General features: G+C 55.4%; 1 protein-coding gene across 1 annotated transcript in view; it reads left to right on the top strand.

Annotated features, from left to right (window-relative positions):
* The window catches only part of SZT2 (SZT2 subunit of KICSTOR complex), a 76,827-nt gene that overhangs the window by 21,892 nt on the left and 27,428 nt on the right, over positions 1 to 27,507 (top strand). Inside the window, exons 17-47 of the mRNA XM_050961273.1 lie at positions 345 to 423; positions 1,086 to 1,183; positions 1,535 to 1,703; positions 4,599 to 4,713; positions 11,897 to 12,010; positions 13,445 to 13,642; positions 13,744 to 13,856; positions 14,684 to 14,822; positions 15,350 to 15,508; positions 16,430 to 16,634; positions 16,891 to 17,003; positions 17,332 to 17,575; positions 19,243 to 19,402; positions 19,486 to 19,578; positions 19,772 to 19,853; positions 20,160 to 20,441; positions 20,848 to 20,986; positions 21,289 to 21,405; positions 21,499 to 21,562; positions 21,888 to 22,073; positions 22,236 to 22,571; positions 22,670 to 22,862; positions 23,260 to 23,334; positions 23,558 to 23,696; positions 24,758 to 24,878; positions 25,080 to 25,209; positions 25,298 to 25,450; positions 25,643 to 25,745; positions 26,134 to 26,251; positions 26,609 to 26,720; positions 27,320 to 27,438. Of these exons, the coding sequence (XP_050817230.1) occupies positions 345 to 423; positions 1,086 to 1,183; positions 1,535 to 1,703; positions 4,599 to 4,713; positions 11,897 to 12,010; positions 13,445 to 13,642; positions 13,744 to 13,856; positions 14,684 to 14,822; positions 15,350 to 15,508; positions 16,430 to 16,634; positions 16,891 to 17,003; positions 17,332 to 17,575; positions 19,243 to 19,402; positions 19,486 to 19,578; positions 19,772 to 19,853; positions 20,160 to 20,441; positions 20,848 to 20,986; positions 21,289 to 21,405; positions 21,499 to 21,562; positions 21,888 to 22,073; positions 22,236 to 22,571; positions 22,670 to 22,862; positions 23,260 to 23,334; positions 23,558 to 23,696; positions 24,758 to 24,878; positions 25,080 to 25,209; positions 25,298 to 25,450; positions 25,643 to 25,745; positions 26,134 to 26,251; positions 26,609 to 26,720; positions 27,320 to 27,438 (4,468 nt within the window). The remainder of the gene's footprint in view (positions 1 to 344; positions 424 to 1,085; positions 1,184 to 1,534; positions 1,704 to 4,598; positions 4,714 to 11,896; positions 12,011 to 13,444; positions 13,643 to 13,743; positions 13,857 to 14,683; positions 14,823 to 15,349; positions 15,509 to 16,429; positions 16,635 to 16,890; positions 17,004 to 17,331; positions 17,576 to 19,242; positions 19,403 to 19,485; positions 19,579 to 19,771; positions 19,854 to 20,159; positions 20,442 to 20,847; positions 20,987 to 21,288; positions 21,406 to 21,498; positions 21,563 to 21,887; positions 22,074 to 22,235; positions 22,572 to 22,669; positions 22,863 to 23,259; positions 23,335 to 23,557; positions 23,697 to 24,757; positions 24,879 to 25,079; positions 25,210 to 25,297; positions 25,451 to 25,642; positions 25,746 to 26,133; positions 26,252 to 26,608; positions 26,721 to 27,319; positions 27,439 to 27,507) is intronic.

Genomic DNA, 27,507 nt, shown 5'->3' with positions numbered 1-27,507 from the left:
CCCATAACCCATCTCAGCACTGCTCTGATTCTGTGAGCAGCGGCCAGAACTACTAGGTCTGGGGTGTTCACCCAGTCCTGCTGCCACCAGCTAAGGGAGAGTGGGTTTCCTGACGTGAGGGCGCAGGAGGCATCTCCTGGAGCATGTCACCATGGTCTGGCTCCTACCTCTATCTGAGCTATGTCTGTGTAACATGCCAAGCTACTCCCAGTGTGTTGGGGCTAGCTCAGATCCAGTCCCTGCTGGGGGGGCCTGAGGAGTTCTTGTGGCTGAGGGGCTCCTGTCAGAGGAGGAGGAGTGGAGGAGTTGCTCATCTCCCAGTGCTTTTCTGTGGTGCTGCCCAGGGTCCGTTTGTCAGAGGGCTTCCATTTTGCATCCAGTGGAGACGGAATTATCAATATGGTGCTGGAGCTGCCCATACGGGTGAGTCCTGTCCCTACCACACCCAGCCTGCTCTCCCAGCCCCTTCAGGGGAACATGCTCTCTGAGACACCATGGGAACGAGCGTGGGGAGACCCACTTACTTCCCTGGGGCTCAGCGGCTCCTGTCTCCTCCCCAGCCCTGGGGCTGAAGGGTCCCATGGAGCACTAGGGGGCTCTCTGCTGTAAAGGTGAAGGCTCCCCCTCCACTTCCCTGCCACAGGGTGGGGATTGGGGGAGGGGTGGGGATTGGGGCAGAGGGATGTGGTGGACTCTGTCATGGGATTTGAGGGTGGGCTGTTGCAGGGGCATGGGGAAGTAGGTCAGAGGGATTTGGGGATCTGGGGGAGCAGTGACAGGAGACTGATTTGGATGTGGGCTGTGTTTTGGCAGCATAGTGACTGGCCTGAGGGGTTTGGTGGTGGCAGAGGGTAGGCACACATTGTTGCAGGTGTTGCCAGTCCAGCGGTGGGTTGTGTTTCGGGGGCTGAGGGGTTGGGTGGAGGCAGGGGGTAGGCACGCATGGGTGCAAGTGTTGCCAGTCCAGCAGTGGGCTGTGTTTTCAAGGGCACAGTGACGGGGCAGAGGGGTTGGGTGGAGGCAGGAAGTAGGCACACATTGGTGCCGTTATTGCCAGTCGAACTCATTCAGCATCTTGGCCGCAGAGTGACTCCTCCAGTGATGACTGCAGCGGCAGAGAGAAGCACACTTGCATCGTGCAGTATGTCCTCTTCCCGCCACACTCTACCTCCACCAAGGACAGGTGAGGTCAGGGGTCAGTCTCCCAGGTAGCACTGAGAGCCAGCCCCTCTGGCTCCTGGCCTCGGGCCTGTCAGGCAGTGTGTGGGGATGGGGAGGGCTTGTACCTAGCGCACCTTTGGCAGCTGTTGGGCTGTGGCTGCTTGGAGCTGCAATGCCCATGTGCCTCGCTGGGCATGGCCTGCTGTGGCAGCAGGCTAGCCATTGATGCCTGTTCTCTGGGGGTAGAAGGTGCTACAGGGGTAGGCGGGTGGTGCTTGCCTGGGGGGTTTCTGGAACCCGTGCAGCATGGTGGAGAGGCCTGAGCAAACACCTGGATGTGCAGGATGCTCACCCCACCTTCGCTGTTCTCCAGCTTCTCTACAGATGATGACAATGACACAGAGGTGGAGGCCATCGAAATGGACACCGAGCTGAACCTGGTCACTGAGTGCTGGGTGGAACCACAGAGTGGCCACATCCACAGCACTGCTGAGAACTGGAGGTATCTCCAAGGGCTGCCCTACCAGAAGATCCCCAAAGCTGTGAGTCTCCAAGGGTAATAGTAATAATTGGAGATATACCAATCTCCTAGAACTGGAAGGGACCTCGAAAGGTCATCGTGTCCATCCCCCTGCCTTCACTAGCAGGACCAATTTTTGCCCCAGATCCCTAAGTGACCCCCTCAAGGATTGAACTCACAACCCTGGGTTTAGCAAGCCAATGCTCAAACCACTGAGCTATCCCTCCCCCTACACCACTGAGATATCCCTCCCCCCAGAGGGCAGAGGGGTTGGGTGGAGGCAGGGGGTAGGCACGCATGGGTGTGGGTGTTGCAGGTCCTGCAGTGGGCTGTGTTTCCGGGGCTGAGGGGTTGGGTGGAGGCAGGGGGTGGATATGCATTAGTGCCATTGCTGCCAGTCCAGCTTTGGGTGAGGATGGTGAGCCCAGTCATGTGCCAGGCCCCCATTGGGCCGGGCCCTGTGCAAATACAAACCAAAGATTTCTAAGCATGGGACATTAGATGGTCGGACAGACGGCAAAGTCAGGGAAACAATGGAACAGTATTACTCAGCAGGATGGGCAGCTGTCTCAACACTCCTGCGGCCTTGCCGTTGTCAGGTCTTTTCTGGGCATCATGGCCAAGGAGACCTGGGGAGGTCAAAGCTATCTGGTGGTCCTTTTCAAAGCTCTCCTTTGCTGTGATACCCACAGAACTATGGCAACCATCTGCTGGTGCGCTGAACCCACTACCCATCATGATGATAAATAGGATTTCACTGTCTCTGCGGGCTCCCCCGTCTGCCTGTACCCCTCTCTGTCTTATGCTCAGACTGGAAGCTTTCTGGCACAGGGACTGTCTTTGTTCTGTCTGTGCACCGCTTAGCACAGCCCGTGACTAGGGTTCCTAGGCACAAGGATAAATCATTAAGGGAGATTTGAAGGAGGGTAGTGAGGCAGCTTTGCAGATGTTTATGGGATGCGAGGGGCAGCATGGGAGAAAGGTACAAAGGTGTTTGTTTGAATATATGCCAAGTGGGTGAAGGAGGCTGGCCTTGGGATAGTGAGAGGCAGGAGTGGACACCACAATCATGAATGAGAGAGAGAAAGTGAAAGCAAGTAGCTTACATTTGATGCAGTAAAGCAAGGGGAGCTGGTAAAGAGTTGCAAAGAAAGGAGTTTGGTCAAAGCAACGGGGTAAGAAAATGATCTCTACAGCAGCACTGGCTGCTTTTGGCATGGCCAGGAGGAGATTGTTGCAGCGATCGAGATGTGGAGTGATTAGCACCTGGATGAGTGCTTCAGCTGCGTGCGTGTCTAGGAAAGGCCCTATTTTACAGATGCTGTGGAGAAAGAATTGGAGCGACAGATACCCAGATGTGAGGACCTAAAGAGAGTCTTAGTCAAAGGTGTTCCCGAGTGACGGGCAGGATGGTGATGGTGTACGCAGTGACTGAGAAAGGAGATGCAGGAGGGAGGTTAAGAGCTCTGCTTTTTAGCCAGGTTGAGCTGGAGCTGATGGCTAGTTATCCATGAGATGTCAGGGAGGCAGGCCAAGATTTTAGTTTGGACATGTTGATAAATTGTATGGACAATTGTTTGACTTTGGTTCACTATGAAAGATACTCAGAGACCAAATAGCCAATGTCAGTTAGGTTTATTGCTGAGTAAGGCTGCAATTTTAGTCACGGAATCCGTAACTTCCAAAGACCTCTGTGACATCAGCCAGCGCTGGCTGGCAGGAGGGACCCCTGCCGCTCCCTATCCCCACAGGTGGCAGGGGGGACCCCAGAGCTCTGGACCACTGCAGCTTGGAACCGCCACCGGAGGGGGACCCTGGAGCTCCCAGCTCTCCTCCCCTCCACCCACACCTGAGCTGCCCAGGCTACCTATTTTGTCATGGGTAGTTCTAGTAAAAGTCAAGGACAGGTCATGGGGTTCCATGAATTTTTCATTATTGCCCGTTACCTGTCCGTGACTTTTACTAAAAATATCTGTGACAAAAACTTAGCCTTAGCTATGAGGCAATAATAATGTACAGGGGAAAAGGTTCTTTGTGATACCAGTCTTCAGGAGCCATTTACATTCACTTTATGCAGAAGGTGTGCTCCCAAAACTATGCAATTGCTATAATATTTGTGTTTAATAGATACTAATATATATAATAGTGTGGATAATACCTAGTAATACAAGATAGATAGATGTGTGTATATGCTAGCCAGCACGTACTGGTTAACAGAGACAAGGAGACAGGTCTGTAGCAGAGGTATATCTGAGAGTCGTCAGCATAGAAGTGGCTGTCGAATTTGTGTAGATGGATGAAATTACCTAGAGATAAGGTGTCGAGGGCTAAGCGAAGGGCATCAAGGACAGAGCCCTTTGGAACCCCCCCCCCCCCCCCAGCAAGGTGCAAGACACACAAGGACACACTGAAGGTGAGATTAGAGAATTAGGAGAGGACAGTCACAGAAGCCAAGGGGGCCAAGGTTTCAAGAGAAGCATGGCTGATAGATCATGGAAGGTGAAGGCGGAGCACTGGTTCTAAGCTTTGGTTAGGGAGAGGTCACGGAGTCCTCATCAGAAGTGGTTTCCTGGAGTGCAAGGGGCAGAAGCTGTACTGGAGGGTCTAGGGTGGAATTGGAGGAGATGAACTCAGTCACCAATTTATGGATGGTGCCTTCAGCGATGGAAGGAAGATGGGGCAATAGTTGGAAGTCCACCTTTGACTCCTGTTGCCTCTCCAAGATGAGAGAGACTAAAACATGACAGTATTGTAAGTGAAAGAGCCAGAGGAGAGCGACAGGTTAAGCAGGGGATGAGGGTGGAAACAAGGGAGATCAGGACGGTTGGGATGGACCCTCCTGCCTTCAGACTTCCTCTGCCCTGGGTCGTCTTCTGCTTGAGGCTTGTTCAAGACTGAGCCTGTATCCTTCTTGCAGCTGTACCCCAGGGATCTGGCCTGCATTAGCACCATGCTAACTTTCGAGTACATCAGCCAGCTATGCCAGAACAAGGAGTGGGTGGCCCCGGCTTTGGAAGCCAAGGCTGATGAAGGTGAGTCAAGAATCTGTTTCTGCTCTGGCATGATGGACGGAACCAGGGGCAGAGCCTATTGCCAGCAAGACGAAGTTCTCAGCAGCTCATTCTGAAGCTCTGACAGCTCCCTCTTTCTGTCCGACAGCCTCAGCCTCCTGTGCAGCTCCCACAGATCACCCAGCCTGTGGCTCAGCTGGCGAGGAGGTGAGCGGGCTTGTGAAAGCCGGCAGGCACCCTGAGGTCTCAAGGAAGGGGAGGAGAAATCCTCTGCTCTGGCTTGCGGAGCAGTTCTGGGCAGGGAAGAGCTACTGTCTGTCTCCATTCCCTGTTCCCTGGCTGGGCACTGTGAGTGTCTCAGGTTCTTTGCAGAGAGAATCCCTCTTAGGAGCAGGCGCTCACCTACTGTGGGCTGAACACCTAGATGGACAGCTGAATGTAGGAAGGGTTACAGACCAAACCATGAGGAGCTCCCTTCATGCTCCAGGAGCTCTGCTCTCAGGACCCTTCTGAGCCTCTTGGAGCACTAAATCCCTTAGCTAGAAATTGCAGCTACCTGTCTGTGGGTCATGTTCCCTTGGCACCTCCTGATTTGGTGCACTAGCTGCCCAGAAACCTCAACTCATTTAACCTGGGTGACCATCCCTCCGGAAGCAAAAGGGTCCTGGCGGGCAGCACAGCAAGGGGACACGTTCCTGCTCGTGCAGTTTCATGTTGGCACTGCAGCTAGCCATGGTCCACCAGTGGTACGGGAACTAGAACAGCCCCAGAGGCTCTCTGTCAGCAAGGTCCCGGCAGCTGGCTCTCTGTTGTACAGCTGGGGGCCAGGCTTTCAGGCAAGCTCCGTTCCAGCATCTCCACTGTTCTCGAGCAATGAGTACTTCCCCTGGGAGCTGAGCTGTTCTGAAAGCCCTTCCCACTCTGGAGCCACTGGCCCTATGTTATGTGGCAAGGTAAACCTGGCACCATTGGGCAGTGGGATCTAACCACCAGCCAGTGTGGCTCATAGTCATCCTGTGATCAGTCAATACTCCGAGGTCCTTCTCCTTCTCTGTTACTTCCAACTGATGTGTCCCCAATTTATAACCAAAATTCTTGTGGTTAATCCCGAAATGCATGACCTTGCACTTTTCACTATAAAATGTCATCTCATTACTATTACTCCAGTTTACAAGGTCATCCAGATCTTCCTGTATGATATCCCGGTCCTTCCCTGTATTAGCAATACCTCCTAGCTTTGTGTCATCCACAAACTTTATTAGCTCATTCCCACTTTTTGTGCCAAGGTCAGTAATAAAAAGATTAAATAAGACTGGTCCCAAAACCAATCCCTGAGGAACTCCACTAATAACCTCCTTCCAGCCTGACAGTTCACCTTTCAGTACAACCTGTTGTAGTCTTCCCTTTAACCAGTTCCTTATCTACCTTTCAATTTTCATATTGATCCCCATCTTTTCCAATTTAGCTAATAATTCCCCATGTGGAACTGTATCAAATGCCTTACTGAAATCGAGGTAAATTAGATCCACTGCATTTCCTTTGTCTAAAAAATCTGTTACCTTCTCAAAGAAGGAGATCAAGTTGGTTTGGCATGATTTACCTTTTGTGAAACCATGTTGTATTTTGTCTCAGTTACCATTGACCTCTTTGTCCTTAACTACTTTCCCCTTCAAATTTTTTTCCAAGACCTTGCATACTAGAGATGTCAAACTAACAGGCCTATAGTTACTCGGATCACATTTTTTTCTTTTCTTAAAAATGGGAACTATATTAGCAATTCTCCAGTCGTACGGTACAACCCCTGAGTTTACTGATTCATTAAAAATTCTTGCTAATGGGCTTGCAATTTCATGTGCCAGTTTCTTGGATGAAGATTACCTGGGTCCCCCAATTTAGTCCCATCAAGCTGTTCAAGTTTGGCTTCTACCTCAGATGTGGTAATATCTACCTCCATATCCTCATTCCCATTTGTCATCCTACCATTATCCCTAAGCTCCTCATTAAAGACTGAGGCAAAGTATTTATTTAGATATTGGGCCATGCCTAGATTATCCTTAACCTCCACTCCATCCTCCGTGTTTAGCAGTCCCACTTCTTCTTTCTTTGTTTTCTTCTTACTTATATGGCTATAGAACCTTTTACTATTGGTTTTAATTCCCTTTGCAAGGTCCAACTCTACATGGCTTTTGGCCTTTCTCACTTTATCCCTACATGTTCTGACCTCAATAAGGTAGCTTTCCTTGCTAATCCCTACCATCTGCCACTCCTTGTAGGCTTTCTGCTTTTTCTTAATCACCTCTCTGAGATGCTTGTTCATTCCACTTAGGCAGAAGGTATAGACTGTGACTTTTTTCCCCTTTCTTGGGATGCAGGCTTCTGATAGTTTCTGCAACTTTGACTTGAAGTAATTCCAGGCCACCTCCTGCCTTTAGATCCCTAGTTCCAGATCTATTTTTGTTTATCTTTGCATCTAGTTTGAACTAGTTTTGTCGTCTTACGATGTTTACCGAGGATGTCCATTGCTGCCTCATTCATTACAGCATTGAAATTGTTGATCATTGTTTCTACATATTCGTCTAGAGCAAGCAGTGGGGCAAATTTTCTGCTGATCATTGCTTGGAATGACTCTTCAATGTTTTGGTCTCTGAGTCTTTCTAAGTCAAACTTGGTTCTGGTGAACTTTGGCCTGACAGTTTTCCTTAGCCTCAGCCAAAAATTTAGCATCACAAGGTTGTGATCACTTCTAATATCAGCACCGGAAAAGCTCCTTGTTTTAGCTCTGTTAATCCCAGAATGAAATCAGGTTGGCACCATGATGTAGTCGATCTGGCTGTGACATAGGTGTGTGCCATGTTGATCATCTGGATGCTTTATTTGCTCCTAATGTGTTTGCAAGAACCAGATTGTTATAGCTGGCAAACTCCAAAAGTCTTACTTCTCTCGCATTGGTTACCATGTTACAGAAAGGGCCACAATAATCTCACCAATCTGCCTGTGCGTCAGTACCCATGTTAACATTCCAATCTCTTTGTACAATCAGGATATTGTTCTTGTGTACCTTATCGATGATATCTTGGAGCTGATTGAAGATTTTTACAGTTTCCTCATCGTCATAATCTGTTGTAGGAGCGTAGACTTTTACCACTGTGATATTAAATAGTACTGCCTTTAAACAGATGGAAATAAGCCTGCTGGACACTGGGCAGCATCCTAATACTTAATTCTTGATATCTTTATGCATAAGAAATCCTATGCTGTTGACATATTTGTCCTCTCCACTGTAATAGAGTACATGTCCTTCTTCCATTAGTACCTCTCAGAAGTTCTTCCATCTGACCTCAGAGATTCCTAGGCAGTGCCAGGTGTATTGTTCCATTTCATATGTGAGTTCTTTCAACCTCCCTATTTGTCTCAATGTCCTTACATTCCATGTATCAGAGGGGGAGCCGTGTTAGTCTGGATCTGTAAGAGCAGCAAAGAATTCTGTGGCACCTTGTAGACTAACAGACGTTTTGGAGCATGAGCTTTCGTGGGTGAATACCCACTTCATCAGATGTCATGCATCTGACGAAGTGGATATTCACCCACGAAAGCTCATGCTCCAAAACGTCTGTTAGTCTATAAGGTGCCACAGAATTCTTTGCTGCTCTTACATTCCATGTGACTACGGTGATGTTATCTCTTCCACGGCTCCTCTTTGTTGGCGTTACACCTGTAGTATACTTGTCGCGTCTGCCCTGTTGGAGACGGATGGCGCAGTCATTATTAACAGGGGCTGTGATCAATCTGGTATGGACATCCTTGACTTGCTCATCATATGGTGTCTTGGCAATTTCTAACCTGGTGGAGCCCATCCTTCTCCAGGCAGCCCCCTTTTAGTCCCCTCTTACAATATGCAGAAGGAGCAGTGGGCCTATTCTGTCCCCAAACCCACAGGGAGAATATATACAAAATATAAAGTATTTCCCAGTCATACTGTTTAAATATGACTCTACAGCACTATAGTAAATGAAACAATCACTTCACACGGCTGTGGCTTTTTTGGGTAATGCTGACTACTAATTTGGCTACTGAGATCTGAGTATCACTGCTCTACAGGATCTCACTGATTTTCTTTCAAGAGATAATTGAAAAAATGCATCGTGCCCTGCAACAACTCTCTCCTTCTTCCAGGTCATAGCAGACAAGAAACGTCTGCATCTCTCGCTCTGTAATCTGTTTGCCACTCATCCCATCTCCTGATCTCTCTCCATCCTCTCTCATCCCCCGCCTTGCTCTCCTCTGGCTTTTGCCCCTCACAGGTTTCTCCCATCTTAAAACCAAAAAACCATCCATGGCCCCACTTGCCTCTCCAGCTACTGCCCTGTCTCCTGTCCCTCTCTGAACTCCCAGAATGCATTGTCTGGAGCTCCTCCTGTCCAGTCCCAAACTAGACCCTCTCCAATCCATTTTTCGCCCATTGCACTCCACTGAAAATGCTCTTGCCAAAGTCTCTGATCTCTTCCTAGGCAAAGCTCAGGACCAGCACTGCATCCTCCTCCTCCTGGACCTGTCAGCTGTCTTGGACATACTCGACCATGCTCCTCCTCTTGAAATCTTGTCCTTCCTTGGCTTCTATGATTCTGTCCTCTCCTGGTTCTCCTCCACCTTCAGCATGTCCTTAGAGGATTAATCTTATCCCCTGCCCCACATCCAGCTTTCATGTGGGGCTCCCAGGGCTCTGTCCCCTTGTCTTCTCCCTCAACACCTTCTCTTTGGGTAATCTCTTCCACATCCACAAATTCAACAATCGTCTTTACGCTGATAACTCAACCTCTGCCTTTCTACTCCAGACCTGTTGTCTTCTGTTGAAACTACGGTCTGGGCCTGTCTTTCTCATCTCCTTGTGGATGGCGAGCTGCCAGCTAAAACAGAACCCTAACCGTTGCCAGACAAACCCTCCCTGCTACGTCCTTTTTGCGTCACCGTGGACAACACCATACTATTGGTCACTCAGGCCCTCTGGTTCACGCCTCTACCTGGGTCCTTGCATCTATGCAGTACCTAGTAGTGTGCTTTTACTTAGAATGCTGCAGCGTTTCAGCCTAGACCCTAGCTAGGCCAATGGGAGGGTTCTCCTGTGAGGGTAGGTAATTCAGCTCCCCGAGAGGTGGTAGCTAGGGTGACAGAAGAGTTCTTCCGTTGACCTCTCACTTTCTAAACCAGGGATTAGGTTGGCTTAACTACACTGCTCAGGGGGATGGATTTTTCACACCTTTGAGTGACATAGTTAAGCCGACTTAATTTTCTGGTGTGGACCAGGCAGAAGTCTTGTGTATTCTTTCTGCATGCCATCTTATCAGAGAGAAGTGGGGGAGGGAATCTCCTGTAGTGGATAACTTCTTGGTGATATCACCTCCCCCACCGTGTGTCTGTGATATCCTGGGACCAAGACGGCTACGGTAACACTGCACACATGTCTAAGATACTGCTTTTCTATCTAGCCATGCAGCTAAACCTCTCATCTTGGCTCCTGTTATCTCTCATCTTTTGATTACTGCAGCATCCTTTTCTTTGGCCTCGACCAATGCAATTCTACCCCACTCATATGGATTCTGATGCAATCCTACCCCACTCATATGGATTTCCTGCTGCGTAGCTTTGACCACATTACCCCTCTGTCAAGGTTTTTTCCCCCACTTTGAACTTTAGGGTACAAAAAGTGGGGACCTGCATGGACACTTTTAAGCTGAATTACTAGCTTAAGTTTGGTACGCTGCCACCAGCCAGAATTTAGTGTCTGGCACACTTTCTGTTCCCCCAAAACCTTCCCTGGGGAACCCAGACCCAAACCCCTTGGGTCTTAAAACAAGGAGAAATTAACCATCCCCCTCCTTCTCCCCTCAGACTTTCCCCTCCCTGGCTTGCCTTGAGAGGCTTCACACCAATCCAAACTCCTTGGATCTTAAAACAAGGATGAATTAACCATTCCCCCTCCATTCCCCCCACCAATCTTTAGTGAGTTCAGATTCAATCCCTTGGATCTTAAAACAAGGAAAAATCAGTCAGGTTCATAAAAAGAAAACTTTTAATTAAAGAAAAAAAGTAGAAGTTATCTCTGTAAAATCAGGATGGAAAATGCTTTACAGGGTACTCAGATTCATATAGACTAGAGGGACCACCCCCCCTTAGCCATAGATTCAAAGTTACAGCAAACAGAGGTAAAAATCCTTCCAGCAAAAAGACACATTTACAAGTTGAGAAAACAAACATAAGACTAATCCGCCTTGCCTGGCTACTACTTACAATTTTGAAACATGAAAGACTGATTAAGAAAGATTTAGAGAACCTGGTATGATATCCCAGCCTCTCAATCCCGAGAGCGAACAATGAACCAAACAAAAACTTCCCTCCACCAAGATTTGAAAGTATCTTGTCCCCCTATTGGTCCTCTGGTCAGTTGTCAGCCAGGTTTACTGAGCTTCTTAACCCTTTACAGGTAAAAGAGACATTAACCCTTAACCATCTGTTTGACACCCTCTCTCTGCATCCTTTCACTGGCTTCCTCTTCTCTTGTTATCAAATGTAAGCTCCTTGTTTTTACTTCCAATGCCCTTAACAAGCATCCCCACCCTATGTATGATCTCCCTTGGTGTAGAAAAGCCAGATCCCACCTCCATTTGGCCCTAGGTGCCACCCTCCAGCTTCCTCTTGTTAAATTCTCAAGCAAGCCCTTTTGTGATTTGTCCCCTGCTGCCCCTCACACTTGGGTGGAGCTCCCTATAAACAGCCCCCCAAAGGAACCATTAGCCTCCTGCAAAATCTGTTTTGCTCTGCCGCCTACAATCAATTGTGTGCTGAGACCGCTGCCTGTCATGCTGACCAATGGCATGCCTTTGTGGCCATCTCTTGTCCTTAGATGGCAGCTCTGTGGGACAGGGGCGCTCTCTTTGTTCAGGGTTTGTCCAGTGCCTAGCACAGTGAGGTCCTACTCAACGACTAGGACTCCTAGGTGCTACCATAATACAAATAATTAATAATAAATCCTGTGTGATTCCTCCCCCTCCATGGCTTTAGATGCCACCACACAGTGAGCAACAAAGGCGTCTTTAGTGTGCATGTCTCCCAGCTGGTGCTGCTTCCAGCTGGCAGGCTCTCCTTGTGGGTCCAGCCACCTGGTGCCCCAGAAGGGAGCAGTGCCTTATCTCCCTTGCTCTCCTTGCAGACCCTGACATGGGTGCTGGCTCCAATGTGCATGAGATTCCATTCCAGTTCAGCCTCCTGAAGCTGCTACCCAAATGCCAGCAGATCGAAATGTTCTTCCTCATGCTGACGGGAGGTGAGCACTGACAGTTGTTGGAGATAGGCAGCAGAAGGAGGACAGTGAAGCCTGGGGAACATGACATACTGGGTCGGGCATTCATTGTAACCACACTCCTTTTGCTGCAGAGTTGTTAGCAGGGACAGTCCTTTCCATAGTATTGACTGTGGTAATTGTGCTTTTGGGGAAGAAAGGAGGGCAGGATTTGCTGCTGCTTAGTTTCTTTGTTTCCTTCAAAACCAAGCCAGATGCGCACCTACAAAGGGGAGAGAAAAGCAAAGCAAAGGGGATATGCAGCTGCTGCCTCTGGTGGTGGCTCACTTGCCATCTCTCTGCTGGAGAAACACAAGCACAGCACAGAGACTAATCAGCAATCCAAGCTCTGGGAAACTAGTGCCACCCTCAGGCCGTTCAGGAAATTGCTTTTTGTTGTCTTTCAGGCTCCCACAGGAAAGAGGAAATCAGGTGGGGAAGGAAAAAGAGGGAGAAGGGGCAACAGCAGAAACGAATGCCTTGCGTTCCCGGTGGTGGTAGGGATCTAGCTGGAGCCAGGGAGATGTGAGGTGATCTCTCTCTCTCTGGCCCAGTCTGGCCAGGGCAGCTCTTAGGATCAGGCCAGTGAAGGCCCATCAGTATTGCTGTGGCGCCTGGTGTGCCAGAGTGGGATGGGGGTCTTTCAGCCAGTGCTCTCAGGACCCCAAACGAGGTGATGGGTGCAGTGCCCCAGCGTGTCATTATTTTGTTCACCAGTTGGATCTAATTTATGACACACCAGTTCTGGTCCATCGATTTCTGTCCCGCAGTCCTCCAGCAATATTCCGACACTCTGGGGTGGTATCAGCAGGCTGCCTAGTGTTGGATGGATGTGGTCTGTCTCCCTTCTGTACTTTTTCTGTTAACATTGATTGATGTAGGTGATTGGAACGTTTTTATAAACTTTCATCTGCTTTCGCACCATTGACCGCACAGCTGAGGGAGGCCCCTTGGGCCCCAGTTATTACAGCAGTGCAAGGGAGCTGCCTCCTCTCCTCCCTGCAGTGGTGCTACCTTGTGTCTCCCAGCTGGGGCATGCGGAGTGGCTCCTACAGCCCCGGGGTCACTGACAGAGATGTTGGGGGTTGCTGCTGCTCCTGTGCTTGTGTTAGCTTGGTAGCAGGTCTGTTTGTTAGTGCCAGGCCTGGGTCTCTGTGTTGTCTTGTGGCCTCCTACCTCTTGAACCTTGTCTTCAGCGTGGTTCCAGTATCTGGTGTGGGTGGGTGCAGAAAGGTTTGTGTGGCTGGTAGCAGAGGGCTCCCTCTCAGCCTTGTATAAGCTCACCTTGCAGACATAATGGGAAAACCTCCCCAGCCACATGCAGCTGGCCCTTTGCAATGGCCTGCCTGGCCGGAGGGGTGCTGGGACAGTAGCTGGCTGGAGCGGGTCTCTGATGCTGGTGGTTATGTTCTGGAGCAGAGGATGATGTGATGGCCAAGGACTCTTCGTTTGCACCCAATGAAATGCTGCTAGAGTTCTTCCACGGCTGCCTTCAGCATGACCTCAGCGACCGGGAGATCCCCTTGGCGGACTCGGATCACATGGCCTTCATGGAGCAGGTCCTACAGCGGGAGCGCGATGGCCACCTGCCCCCATTCACGCTCCCAGTGATCCGAGGTAAGGGGTGAGAGCCTGGCAGCTGGAGACGTGAGCAAGGCAGGGCCCTTGGTGCCCTGCTCCTGGACTCCCCTCCTCACAACCTGTCTCTTTGGTTCCAGAAGAGCCCCTGAAGGCCCGTGCACCCCTGGAACAGCAGGATCCCTCTCTGGCTGCTCACCCTGTTGGCAGTAGTGCTACCAGGGACATGAGTGGCTCCACGAGCGCCCTGCAGGTACCTCCCCTGGCTCCATGTCCCTCATGCTGCTGGGGGCCTCATGCTCCCCTGCCCCGGAAACTCCTGAACATGGCACAAAGGGGGCAGCTGCTGGAGCACAGTCTGAGCCCTGTGGCAAGGATTGAGATGGAGCTCTTCAAATCCAGCCCCCGTCTGTGATGACCCACCAGCCTCTCTTGGCTGCCCAGGAACTGGGAGAAGCGAAGGCCTCGCTCTGGGGCAGGCACACAGCTGGCAGAACTGCCCCAGCTGGCACTGCCTATGGAGAGGGCAGCGATAGAAAGGGCTAGGGATGACACAGGACAGGAGCGAGGCTGAGGAGGGCCTGGGGAAGCTGGCCCAGGGCCGGCTCTAGCCATTTCACTGCCCCAAGCACAGCGGCACGCCGTGGGGGGCACTCTGCCGCTCGCCAGTCCCGCGGCTCCGGTGGATCTCCCACAGGCGTGCCTGCGGATGCTCCACCAGAGCCTCGGCACCAGCGGACCCTCCGCAGACACGCCTGCGGGAGGTCCACCAGAGATGCCTGCCACCCTCCCGGCAACCGGCAGAGCGCCCCCCGCGGCATGACACCCCAAGCACGCGCTTGGCGCTCTGGGGCCTGGAGCCGGCCCTGAGCTGGCCCCATGGTCGCCTGTGCTATACCTGCAGTGGGGGAGCCCTAGCCTACGCAACGTGCAGCAGCCCAGGTCTGAGCCAGACTGCTCTGTCAGCAGGTCGAGCGTGTGGACACGGAGGCTGCTGCACCTGAGGGCCGGCCAGCCCCCTGGAGGTGTTTCTGCTCTGTATCATCCCTGCAGCCTTACCCTGCTGTGCTCTCTCCTCAGAGCCTGTGCAGTGCAGAGCTGCCAGAGACCGACGTGTCCCCGGCCAGTGCTGCTGGGCTGCTTCTGCAGTGGCGATGCTACGCCAAGCTGGTCAGTCCACAGCACCTCTTCGTCACCTTCCTGCCAGCCACCTTCCCTGGTGAGTCTGCCCCGCTGAGCCAGAGAGCTGAGTCAGGCAGCAGCGGGAATGCTGAGTGACTCTCTCGGGGGGACAGCCTTCCTGCTGTGTGGAGATGGGCAGAGCTTGGGCCTGAGGGGCTTAGCAGTGGGTCTCTTGTAGTGCTTGGGGACCTGCCTGGCTGTTGTTTGGCTCCCGTGTGGCGGTTTGGTTTTCCCGTTTATTACCACCTGGTTTAGGGCATGCCTAGAGCTCCCCACCCCTGCCACGGGGGGATCTGAGTGAAGCCCGCTGGGGTTCCCAGGAATGAAGGCTGGGGCAGCTGGCAGGGCGTTCTCTGAGGGACCTTGCCTCTCACAGGAAGTGAATATTTTAAGGATTGATACCAGTTACCCAGGCTGAGCTACTGAGTTGGCTGCTTCTCTAACTTGGGTTGAAGGCACCTAGACAGTGGCTGGCCCTCCAAGCTGTCCTTGGGGTGCTGGGCTAACAGTGGCCCCCACCCGTCAGGATATGCGGGAAGGGCTTGACCTCTTTTTCTTTTCTAGATGTACAGAAGCTGATGGCTTGTGCGCTGGAGGAAGCCGCAAAGGAGGACGGCTCTGCAGGAGAGAGCCTGGATCCTGTCTGTGGGGAGCTGGGTAGAACGAGATTCGAAGAGGCGGCTGCGGCATTCCCACCTGCCCTCAGTGTAACGCCAGCCAATGGTACTCGCCTCGGCTCCCCACCCCATGTGTTCTGTGGGCAGAGCCCATTCCGGAGCCCAGGAGAGTCCTCCTCTCCCACTCAGAGTGCCTGCCACCGCCAGGCAGACCAGAGGCTTGTGCAGCATGTGCTGCTCCTGGCTCAGCCTGGCATGGCTGTGTGATATGCCCATCCCCTGGTAGGGGTGTGGGGAAAGGCTGAGGAGTCCCCGAGCAGCACAGCTATGAATGCAGCCTGCTCGGCACCCCTCCAGAGCGGCTGCTCCTTGGGAAATGGACGTCCACTAATCTGGCGCACAGGCTGCAGACAAGGTGACTCTGCCTTCAGCAAAGCAATGGGGCTTTCTCAGAGTGAAGCTCTGGTGACAGACAGACACCAGCTCTTCTGCCATGAAGGCCCCTGGATCTCACACAGACCCTGTCCCGACAGGCTGTTCGGAGTGTGCTGTGTTGATCTGGTAGCATGGAGCGGAGCCACCTGCTCCCTGCTGGAGATCACAGCCCCACAGGGGCAGGGGAAGAGACAGCACTGCAGGCTGGGGGTGTTCAAGCCCCATACAAAGCCCTCGATATTGAAAAGGGGAGGGGGAATCAGTTGGCTGGCTAGTGTCTGAGGAGCAGAGGGTCATGCTGCAGGGGACAGGAGCTGTGGCAGGGGACAGGAGTGGGAAAGCCCTGGGCCAGTGTGTTCAGGTGTGGAGAGTCTAAGGGAAGTTACAAACCGGCCTCATGCTCCCTGTGGGCCTGGAGAAGACATCTGTTGAGGGAGCTGGGAGCAAGACAGAGGGGGGCTCTTGGGAACAAGGATACCAGCGTACTGAGCTGAATGGACAATCCAGTGAGGAAAGGGCAGGCCCAGACATAGTGGCTGGTGTCTTGGGCTGTCAATGGGGAGCTCTCCCTCAGGGCGTCTCTCTTCTGCAGAAGCAGGCCAGGACCCAGGAGAGCCAGGCACGTCTCTGCGAAAGGACATACACATCTCCTTCAACTGCCAGGCCTCGCAGCCCGAGCTGAGCGAGGGCCACCGACTCCGCTGCCCCATCTACATCTATAGCTGCTCCTTGGAGCTGCTGAGGGAGCAGATGGTCAGCCCCCGGGCACACCGGCCTCCGCGGGACATCTTTTTTAGGTAAAGCCAGCTCCCATGGCGCACCCCTTGGGGTGCAAGTGCAGGGACCTCAGGGCTGCACAGTCGAGTCTTTCCTGTGCAGGATGCTGGCTCCAGCCTTGCCCTGGTCTGCTGGCATATTCCTTCTCACTCACAGCACTGCCTGCCTGCAAGAGCTTGTAGGCTGGCCATGGCCCAATCTGGCACAGGTCACCTCGTCCTCCAGGGATGTGACACGCCAACAGGGCTGAGTGGTGACGCTGCTGCTCTTTTCCAGGTCCCAGTTTCTGGAGCGCCCCCCAAATGCCACCTGGCTAGACCACAAGCACAAGGAGCTGGTGAGTTACTGCACGCTGCTTCAGGAGCACTCACACCAGTGCTACGTGAAAGGTAAGGAGGGGCATGGCAAGGAGCTGTGCCTTGGCCTGGAGCAGGGCTGAGCCAGGGCCTTCCCTAGACCCCACTCTTTGGTGGGTGAGGGGAGGGGAGGGGAGAACTCTCTGCCCGGAACTAGTTTCTTGTCAGAGTTGGCTTAAAGATGTTCCTGCATGGCCCCTTGGGTCCCGGGTCTGTGGGCACAGCTGTGGGGAGCTCAGCCCAGAGCGGGCACCACTTGCTAAGCCCTCTCATTGGGGTCTTACTGAGCTGCCAGAGTAACCTTCCCACCTCCCGCCCTGCTGGGCACAGCCGTGCACTCAGCCTGGTGTTGCACCCGCAGGGCTGTTCAAGAGCCTGCAGCAGTCACATAGCATCAGCTCCCAGGACCTTCTCACAGCTGTGGACTACTGTGAGGAGCTGCTGCAGGAGATCGACATCACCCACTTCCTGCTGACCCTCTGCAGCCATGTGCGGGCCTTCCGCGAGAGCCACCGGCACTTCCACACGCACCCCAGGGCAGCCAGCCAGGAGCAGGAGGAGGAGCTGCCCTCCAGGGAGAGGGGCATCCTCATCTCAGAGTCTAGGTAGGAGCCATCTGCCACCCTTTGTATTGACTCAGGGAAGAGCCGTGAGCTCCTGGCCCATCATGGGTCGTTGCCACGCAGAGGAAACACAGCATCATGGAGCAGGAGGGCTAAGGAAGTGATGCGGCATTGGGCTGGTGGCTGCAGTGTGTCCTGCCCGGTTCCCACTCCCTGGTGCTACCAAGGGGTACAGTGCCTAGGAACAGAATGGTATGAGATGTCTGCAGGATGGGTTCTGTGGCTGGCGGACTTCATGCTGAGCCAAGGTCTGTGGCGTGACTGCAGGGCCCTGAATCCCTGCTACGTGGAGTGCGACGAGCCCCAGTCAGCACTGAGCAGGGACACTGCTGCACTCTGCCCACTTCTCCAGAGGCACCGCCCCTTCCCTGCATGGCTGAACTCTGTCAGTGTGTCTATCCAGACCCTGGTCTGATTCCCTCGGCTCCTCTCCTGAAAGCCTGGCAAAGGCCTGGTATAGACTCAGCTCCCCCCCAGCCCTCGTATAGAGTCCAAGACCTTATACCTAGCTGCTGTCCCTCAACTCTTCTTCCTGGGTCCTACCCCCCAGGGCTTAGCGGGGGGGCACAGTACCCAGCAGGGCCTGCGTGGCAGTATGGGTACCTAGTGGAGTCAGCTGCAGTGGACAGAGGTGTTTCCTTCACTTTGGGCTGAGTGGGTTATAGGTCTGGTAGGTGGCTAGGGATGACATTAAACTGGGAGGAGTGGTGGATACGCCGGAGAGTAGGGATAGGATACAGAGGGACCTAGACAAATTAGAGGATTGGGCCAAAAGAAACCTGATGAGGTTCAACAAGGACAAGTGCAGAGTCCTGCACTTAGGACGGAAGAATCCCATGCACTGCTACAGACTGGGGAGCGAATGGCTAGGCAGCAGTTCTGCAGAAAAGGACCTAAGGGTTACAGTGGACGAGAAGCTGGATATGAGCCAACAGTGTGCCCTTGTTGCCAAGAAGGCTAACGGCATTTTGGGCTATATAAGTAGGGGCATTGCCAGCAGATCGAGAGCTGATCATTCCCCTCTATTTGGCACTGGTGAGGCCTCGTCTGGAGTACTGCATCCAGTTTTGGGCCCCCAACTACAAGAAGGATGTGGAAAAATTGGAAAGAGTCCAGTGGAAGGCAACAAAAATGATTAGGGGGCTGGAGCACATGACTTATGAGGAGAGGCTGAGGGAACTGGGATTGTTTAGTCTGCAGAAGAGAAGAATGAGGGGGGATTTCATAGCTGCTTTCAACTCCCTGAAAGGGGGTTCCAAAGAGGATGGATCTAGGCTGTTCTCATTGGTGGCAGATGACAGAACAAGGAGTAATGGTCTCAAGTTGCAGTGGGGGAGGTTTAGGTTGGATATTAGGAAAAACTTTTTCAGTAGGAGGGTGGTGAAGCACTGGAATGGGTTCCCTAGGGAGGTGGTGGAATCTCTTTCCTTTAGAGGTTTTTAAGGTCAGGCTTGAGAAAGCCCTGGCTGGGATGATTTAGTTGGGAATTTGTCCTGCTTTGAGCAGGGGGTTGGACTAGATACCTCCTGAGGTCCCTTCCAGCTCTGATATTCTAGGATTCTATGGAGGCGTTGTACCTGAAGGTGACACTGACTCTGTTCATGGTTCGTATTGTGCCCATCTGGCTTGTATGCATGTGGCCTCATCAGTGCGGAGATGGAGGACTACAGCGAGCAGGACCACAGAAGTTTCTCATGCCCCACTGAGGAGCCAAAGATCAGCGCCAGCTGCTGCCCAGAGTTTCCCCTATCCCTGCTGGAGAATGGCCAACCCTGCCAGGTGCACCCTGACCTGCATAAAATCATCCAGGTGAGGGAGAGGGGCAAGCATGCAGTGGGCTGGGGCCGGAGGGAGTCAGTCTCACATTCACCATCTCATGTCTCTCTCGGCAGGAGAAGTTCCTGGAAATTGGGAGTTTGCATTTTAAGCCAGTGCTCTCGAATCCTCATTATTTCTTCTACTGTCCGCCCTGTGCCAAGAAAGAGGTGTGTGTAGGGTGGGGACTCGGGTCCCTGTGCCTAGCTCTGCCCCAGTGCCTTGGTGGTGGGACAAGTGAACTAGGCTCCTCTGAGGAAGGAGGTGCCATTTGTCTCCCCGAAGTCTGCCCTTTGGGCATCTGCTGAGCTGCTGGGGCACTGGAGCAGTGATGACTGACACGAGGTTGTTCCCCCTGCTCAGGAGGAGGCCTCCCGGGACCAGGCAGACAGGAAGGGCAGCGAGGACATGGAGGGGTCGGAGGCTGAACTGGCAGCTGAAGAAGGTAACTCTCTGTCCTCCCTACGAGAGCGTGTGCCTGGCACTAGTGCCGGGGGGGCTGGACTTACAAGGGAGGGGAGCTCGGCTGCAGTGCACTTAGTGTTCCAGCATCGTTCTTGGAGCAGTGTGAAGATCTCGCCCCCAATTGCCGTAGCTGTATGGGCAGAAGCCCTCGTGTAGCCACAACTATAAATGCAGCTCATTGAGGGGCCAGTCCTGGCCATGTTGGCAATGGAGCACTGCTGCTGTGAGCTGCGTCTCCACTAGCAGGATAATGGTGTGGTTACACTGTGTGCGTGTGTGTGTGCAGGGACCGTGTCTGGCTGCTGCATTGCCACGGAGAGTGACCCAGAGCTGGAGGTGGAGTATCGGGAGAAGCTGGAGAACGAGTTCCCAGACTTGGGCTCCCTTTCGGACTCGAACACCGTCAACCACGACGATGACTCGTTCAGTGTCCTGGGCGGGGACTCGCTGAATGAGCAGGAGCTCCTGGAGCAGGAGATGCCACCGCTCTTTGTGCACCTGACCTGCTCAGTGAAGCTGCGCAGCCAGCACAGCTCCATGCCTGTGCGGTCGCTGCCTACCTGCCTGGGTAAGAGCATGCCTGCAGGCCGCCAAGGCTAGGGCCTTGGCTGCATCCTGAGCTGAAGGGTTCCAGCGGGGAGCCCAGGTCAGTGCCAGGCTGCTGGCTGAGTGAGTGGAGCCCCTTGGAGCACAGCACGCTCGTCTCTCCCTCTGCCTCAGATACTGCTTGCTTGAGGCAGGTTCCATCCCAGGCTGGAGGCCAGATCTCCTAGTACTGTGCTGGTGCCATCAGCCAGCCAGCCCTCCTGGTCCCTGGGAAAGTGGCTCCAGGGTGCTGCACAGGAACAGCAGGACTTGGGCTCTTGCCTCATGGCACTCCTCAGGGGCCTGTTCCACCTGTCTGTGCCGAACCCCGACCTGCCCAGGACCCCCATGCCAGCCCCTTCCCCTGACCACCTGGTGTCCTTCCTCAGGGGAAGTGCTGAGTTGCCTGGAGAGCTGCCAGGCTATGGCTAGCATTGACCTCAGCGACCTCTGTGTGACCCTGGACATCTTTGTGCTGACCTTGCCGCTGGAGATAGAAGGTGTAAATGCTGACCTTCACCACAACAGGTGGGTGTGGGGCTGGGCTGGCTACCCTAGCCCTACAGACCGGGTGCCTGACTGGCCTGGCTCTCCTGAATTGACCCCTCCAGACAAAGAAGATGGAATTCCCCCTTGCATCATGGACCTTCCTGCCCTGATTCCCTGTGATGTGGCACCAGGGTCCCTGGCTATGGGAGAAATGGCCTCCCTGTTTCACAACTGTTCAGCCCTTGCCTGGGGCCCCCGCACTCCACTGAAGCCACCTCCGTGTGGCTCCTGCCTGGGGCTCGGGGGATGTTGTCCCAGCCTGCGCTCTCTTCCCATGGCAGGTACACATCTGAGAGCAGCATCTCCTTCACTCGCTCGCCCGGGCAGCCCTCCTCCTTTCGCTCTGACGAGGAGATCATGCACAACCTGGAGCGGCTGCCATCTACGGGAGGCGAGAGGTACTGCAACCCTTGGCCTGGCAGCTGGGCTCCGTGCTAGGCTGCAGTGCAGGGGGTGCGGGAGAATGAACCCCACTCTTCCCTCTCTCATAGGCACCCAGCGCTCTCCAACCTCCCAGGGGTACACAGACAAGCTGTCGAAGCCACCATGAATGAGGTGAGCCCTGGGTGCCCTCCCTGGGCACTACAGTGCCGCCGCCTTGCCCAGCCAAGCGTGTCTCAGGGCAGGGACCTTTGCTGCTTGCAGCAGGCTGCATGCTGAGAGCAGGCCCCAGGCCTTGCTGAGGACGCACAGGACACTGGCTGTGTGCTGCCCACCTGCTGGGCAGGCCTGTCTGAATCCAGCCATGGCCTGGGGTTGATGCAGGAGTGTCTCTGACCTCTGGCCACCAGTAGGCATGGCTGGGGAGGGAGATAAAGGCCTAGGGTGCATGGTGGGGAGTGTGGGCACAGGTCACCCAGATCATGTCCTTGACCCTTAGATCCGCTGGCTTCTGGATGATGAGATGGTGTCTGCGCTGCGCCATTCGCAGGCGGTCAGCGCCTCCATCCTGGAACGGGTCGCCACTCACGTCTACAGCTCCCAGGGGAGGCCCAGCTGCCACAGCGAGGTGGTGCCACTGCAGTTTGTCTTTGGGCCTGAGCACTCCTTGGAGAAGTTCAGAGAGGTGAGAGCCGCACAGCCCCTACCGATGTACCCTACCTCACCCCTCGTGTGCATGCCCAGCGTGCTTTCTGCTCTGCCCTTGGCAATGCCTGTGCTCTCTGCTCTCCCCTTGGCAATTCCCGGCCCCCCCTTACAGTGCACTCTCCTGGGCTCTGTGTTGCAGGAGTTCCGGAGAATGACCCTGCCGGGCTATGTGCTCAACGTAGAGGGCAGTGATTACCACTACGTCTCCGTCAGCCGCCTGCACCCCCTGGAGACCCCCGCCAGCGCTGTCCCCAGCCTGCAGCAGCCCACGCCAGGAGGGAGCACCAGAGCAGCCCAGAGCCACGTTGGGCAGGAGAGGAGTAGCGGAGCAGATGCCGAAGGCCTCCAGCCAAACCATCCAGTGCCCTCCCTGCTGCAGGCGGCTGAGGGCCTCTGGGCCTGGCCCGTGGGTGAGAGCCAGTTTGGGCCAGACATGAGAAATCCACTGGGCGAGAGCAGCCAGACGCAGGATGAGGTGAGAGGGATGGATGCTGTCAGGACGGCATGGGGGAGCTGAACTTTGGGAACCAGCCTGGGGGCAGGTCAGTAACACAGCCCCTGGTTTGGGCGCAGGAGCCAGAGGAGGTGCTGAGGCCGGAGCCAAGTGGAGCAGTGGGGCACAGCTCGCTGGAGGAGGCAGCTCAGGAGATGACCCCCCTGACCCCTCCCCACTCTCAGTTCCTGCCCTTGTCCTCCGAGAAGGGGAGTGGTGAGAAATTGCCATCTGCAGCAAGCCTGGCTGACTCCGGGACCCAGGGCAGGGAAGGTAGGAGCCCTGCATGGAGCTGGGCTGGAGCCCACAGCACGAGAGCAGCTTCCTTGGTGCTGCCGTGTGGTCCCTGCTTGACACAGGTGTTCTGCGCAGGGGGAGCCCTGCTCCTGGGAACGGGGTGTCTCAAGGCCAGCTGCCTCCCCCTTTCTGTGCCAGCCTGGGGGGTTGGTTCTGCTTGTTGGCACATGGGGGTTTGGAACTGGGCTGTGCTGGGTGTCCCTAGACATGCAGGCCGCTCCAGAGTCAGTCCCAGGCCCATCGCTGTACCTCCTGGCACCCTGGGCCTGTGCTGCTAGTCAGCAGGTGTCATGTCCCATCCTGCAGAGTCTGGGAGCCTAGGGTCTGTGCGCTGCAACAAGTGCTCTGCTAAGTGCTCCCTCTTCCCCCGCAGGTGCCAGCAAGCAGCGTCCCAGCCGAGTGCAGAGCCTAGTGTCAAGCCAGGGCAGCATGGACTCGGATCACTTAGGTGAGATTCCCCTCGGCGAGAGCAGGCAGCGTGGGGCACGGGACTCCCCTGGGAGGGGAGGGTCGCACAGGATCAATCACCCACTACCCTAGGCAGTGGTGTGGGAGGGGCTGGGTTGGGGCACCTCCAGGGCAGCGGGTGGGGCACTGGGCTCCAAGGTGCCAGCTCCTGCTCTGGAAGGAAGCGGAGGGGCTTGTTCACAGGGCCCGTGTTTCTGTGTCAGGTTACGACGGAGGGAGCAGTGACTCGGAGTGCGAGGAAGCCCTGATGAGCGACCATGACCCCAAGTGCCCCCTGATGCCGGATTTCTGGCTCATTGTAAAGATCCAGCAGGACCGGGTGGAGGTGTATTCTCACACACGGTAACGAAGGTCATGTGCCAGCTCCCCTCTTCCCCCACCCCCTCCTGTCACTCACATTGGCCCGTGGACTTCTCCCGCTCTCTGCTTCGAGTGCCTTTGCTCCCCTCTGTCGCATGCTCCCAGCCTTGCTCACTCCTTGTGTCTGCTCTCTGTCTCTGGGGCGCCTTGGTTGCCCCAGCCCACCACTGGGGTGTTTGGGTACCAACCATGTCATACGGGGCCCAGGACAGCACAGCCCCTGTCACAACCCTCACGATCTCAAACAAACAGCTGGGCAGTTGGTTCTTACGCTTGGCAGGGCAAGCTGGGCTAATGCTGCCAATCTCTGTGACCTGAGTTGGGTGGGGCTTCCTGTCGCTCTGCCCTCCCAGCTGCCCCCAGCCATGACTGTGGCCAGGGGGTTGGGGCAGGCACCGAGCCACTCATGGGATAAGCTGCCTTCCTTGCTAACAACTCTGCTGCTTTTTGTCTGAAGCCTCACACCCCACTCAGCAGGACTCTGCTCTAGCTCTGTGGCCTCTGCTGCTCCCAGCCTCTCCCCACTGGCTCCCACTTCCTCCTCTCTGCTGATCCTTCGCACAGCAGACAGAGTCTCGCTGCAGGGTGCGAGTTCTCGATGCCGCTCCAGCATACCTGCCCCAAGCCTGCTCTCGCAGGGTCTGAGAGCCCCTTGCCTGCCCTTCTCTCTAGGACCCCCATGTGACTGCTCTCATCGCCAGCCCTGCGCTCCAGTCCTGGGTCTCTGCTCTCACAGCCCCAGTTCCCATCTCCTTGCCAAGGAGTGACCCATTGTCTCTCCCTCTGTTGTCCTGCCAGCCTGTCCGGCTGCTGCTCTCTCCATTGTCCAGGCGTGGGGTCCTGACTGTGTCTCCTCCCCTTCTCCATCCCTCCTGCCTACTGGGAGACCAGCCCTTTCTGCCGGCGTTCCCTCCTCCCCTGTCCCTGCCAGCTGCAAAGGAGCTCCCCAGTGTGGCTGGGGATCCTGGGCACTGTGCCCGTCGCTGGGCCCCGTAGCTTGCACCCCATAGGCCTGCTGACCTCCCTCTCTCACTCCCACGAAGCAGCCTGAGTGCGGAGCAGGTGGCGATGGCTGAGGCTGGGAAGGAGCCGGCCGGGGAGTGTCTGCATCTCCACCAGACCGTGGTGAGGAAGATTGGCGAGATCTGCAGGGTCGTTAACCAGGTAATGTGGCTCCTGGGGAGGCTCTGACGCTCTGAGGCTCAGCCTGGCTCTTGAATGAACAGGGGTTCCTAGGCTTGGCCCAGCTTCCAGTTCCCTCTGCAGCACCAGTGCAAGGAGGCCTGGGCCCTGGGCTCCAGCCTTGCTCGCCCTGGGGCCCGGGCCATGGCAAGCCAGCCTGAGCCCACCCCGTGTCTGTTGCAGCGCTTGCTGCTGCAGGACCTGCACGACAGCCATGTCTGCAACACGCTGCTGGTGGCGGAGAGCGAGGAGGACATCTGGAAGAGCGAGACTCCCTACAACTCTTACCGGCAGCGCGCCCAGCCCACCGATGGTAAGCTGCTCTCTCTCCTCTCCCCTCCCCCTGCAGCCCCGGTGTGACCAGAGTGCCATGCCCACATGACCCACTCTCTGCCCTGCAGATTACTCCACTGAGGAGAGCTACCAGCCCCGTGACTACCTGGCAGCCACCATGCAGTTCATGCCAGGCCACTTCGCCTGCCCCGTCGTGTGGAGCACCCTCATCCATGTGCACTCCCGTCTCAAGATGGGGCCCAACATGGGGGTCTCGCGAGGTGCGTACCATCGGGGTCCCCTCGCTGCCATAGGGACCGACTGCTCTGCTGACGGGCAGTCAGGCCCTGCCTTTCCCAGACATGCAGCAGGCGGGGGTCTGAGCAGTGCCTGCCAAGGCACCATGTCTGCGCTGGGGAGGGGCAGAGAGCTCAGTGGGCTGCAGAACAGAGCTGTGTCCCGTGTCTCCGCAGCTATCCAGGCACTGCGCTCGGTGCTCAATGCTTTCTGCGTGGTTAACAGGAAGAACATGTTTGTCTACCAGGAGCGATCCACCAAGTCAGTCTTCTACCTCCGGTAAGGAGCCCCCTTCCTCAGCCCTGCCCCTGGTCGCCTTGTCCCTTGGCCATATTCTTCTTCCCCCTCCCCCTGCACCCCCCCCGGGGGGCTATTTCCCTGGATTTCTGGGCTCCTTGGGGCAGGGACGGTCCGTGTCTGGCAGTGCCCTGCACATGCTAGTGCAGCAGCCACAGTGACCGCACCATTCCACCAGTGCTGCCAGGCAGACTGGGTCCCTCTTGCTCAGTGCTGCCTGGCCCTCCACACGGAGATGGGCTGAGCCTTCAGGAAAAAAACCCGTTGAACTCTTGCTCCTTTTCACTGACACCTTAATGCCCCGGACCCCACCCCCTGGGGCTGAGGCTGCTGCCCCACACACCTCTCGTCCCTCTCTCCCTGTGCCCAGACTCTCTGAAACCACCCACAGTGGGAAGGCGTGGGAAGGGGAGAGCATCCAAGGCTGCATGTGCCGCTCGCTGGCTCTGACGCGCAGTCAGGAGCCCATTTACATGGAGGATCAGACAGTAAGTCTGTGTTGCTCTCTGCCCATGCGGGATCTGGGGCAGCTCCTCAGGGTTGTGGAGGGGCGGGTCAGTGGGCCGAGCATGGGCACGCAGTGGTGGTGGGTGCCGAAGGCCTGGGATACAGGGAGCAGACCCATCTCCTCTCTGGCAGGCAGTTGTGGGCTTTGAGGGATTGTGAGGGAGTGCATGTGGGGCATAGGAGGGTTGAGGGTAGAGGTGGGGGAATTACAGGCAGGGTGGGGGGGAAGTGTGGGGTAAGGGGGTTGCAGGTAGGGCAGGGGGCAGTTCTGGGTGGGACTGGATCTAGGGGGCTGCGGAAGCAGGTATGTCTAGTGTAGCCCCCTTTTTTCCCCCCAGGGTTCGCGCTCTTCCCTGGACACAGCCTCTTGCCGCAGCGCAGACTCTGCCCGCCCCGTGGGACAGGTGGACAGACACATCCAGCTCATGGTGCATGGGGTTGCCCCAGCAGGTGGGTCATGACCTCCTGGGAGGGGAGGGGCGCACAGGATCAATCACCCACTACCCTAGGCAGTGGTGTGGGAGGGGCTGGGTTGGGGCACCTCCAGGGCAGTGGGTGGGGGGTGGATTGGGGGCAGGGTCGCCTCCAGGGCAGTGGTGGGGGGTAGGCTGGGGTACAAGATTCTCTGCCCTGGCTTTTGTCTGAGTGATGCCTGGTGCTGAGGCATGGAGTCTGCAGCTCAGCATGGCATGAGGCATGTCTCAGTTCAGGGGGAACAGTTTCTCCCTTGGCCCAGTGTGGGGGGAGGCTGCTTCCTTGTCCGTGCCAGGCCCTGTTCTCCCCTTGCGCCCCAGCTGTGCTGGGCATTGATGCCAGATGGCCCTAGGGTCTAACTCCATGCACCACGTGCGGCCCAGACAGTGCCATGCCTTCCCAAGTCGGTGCCAGGGCTGCTCCTCCGATGGGAGCAGCTTGTTCTGGCACGTGGCCTCTCGGGGTTTGCTGTGACAGGCGGGTGCCCTGCTTGAGGGGCAGGGTGGGACCTCCGTTGGTGGTGCCCCGATGAGCATGTTGTGCTGGGGGCTGCTCTCATCTCTGCTTCTCCCCAGGGCCTGAGATCACAGACGAGCTGGTGAAGGTTCTGCGCAGGCGTCTGGATGAAGCCACCTTGGACATCATCACTGTAATGCTAGTGCGGAACTGCAAGCTGACCCCGGCTGACGTGGAGGTAACGCTTTCCCAGGGCCCACAATCACAGCCCGGAGCCAGATCTGTACCCTTGCTAAAGGCCAGGAGC

The sequence above is a fragment of the Gopherus flavomarginatus genome, chromosome 7 (genome assembly GCF_025201925.1).
Source record: "Gopherus flavomarginatus isolate rGopFla2 chromosome 7, rGopFla2.mat.asm, whole genome shotgun sequence".
In the NCBI taxonomy this organism is placed as follows: Eukaryota; Metazoa; Chordata; order Testudines; family Testudinidae; genus Gopherus; species Gopherus flavomarginatus.
The sequence above is the reverse complement of the archived record's forward strand: the minus strand, read 5'-3'. Positions and strand labels throughout refer to the sequence as shown.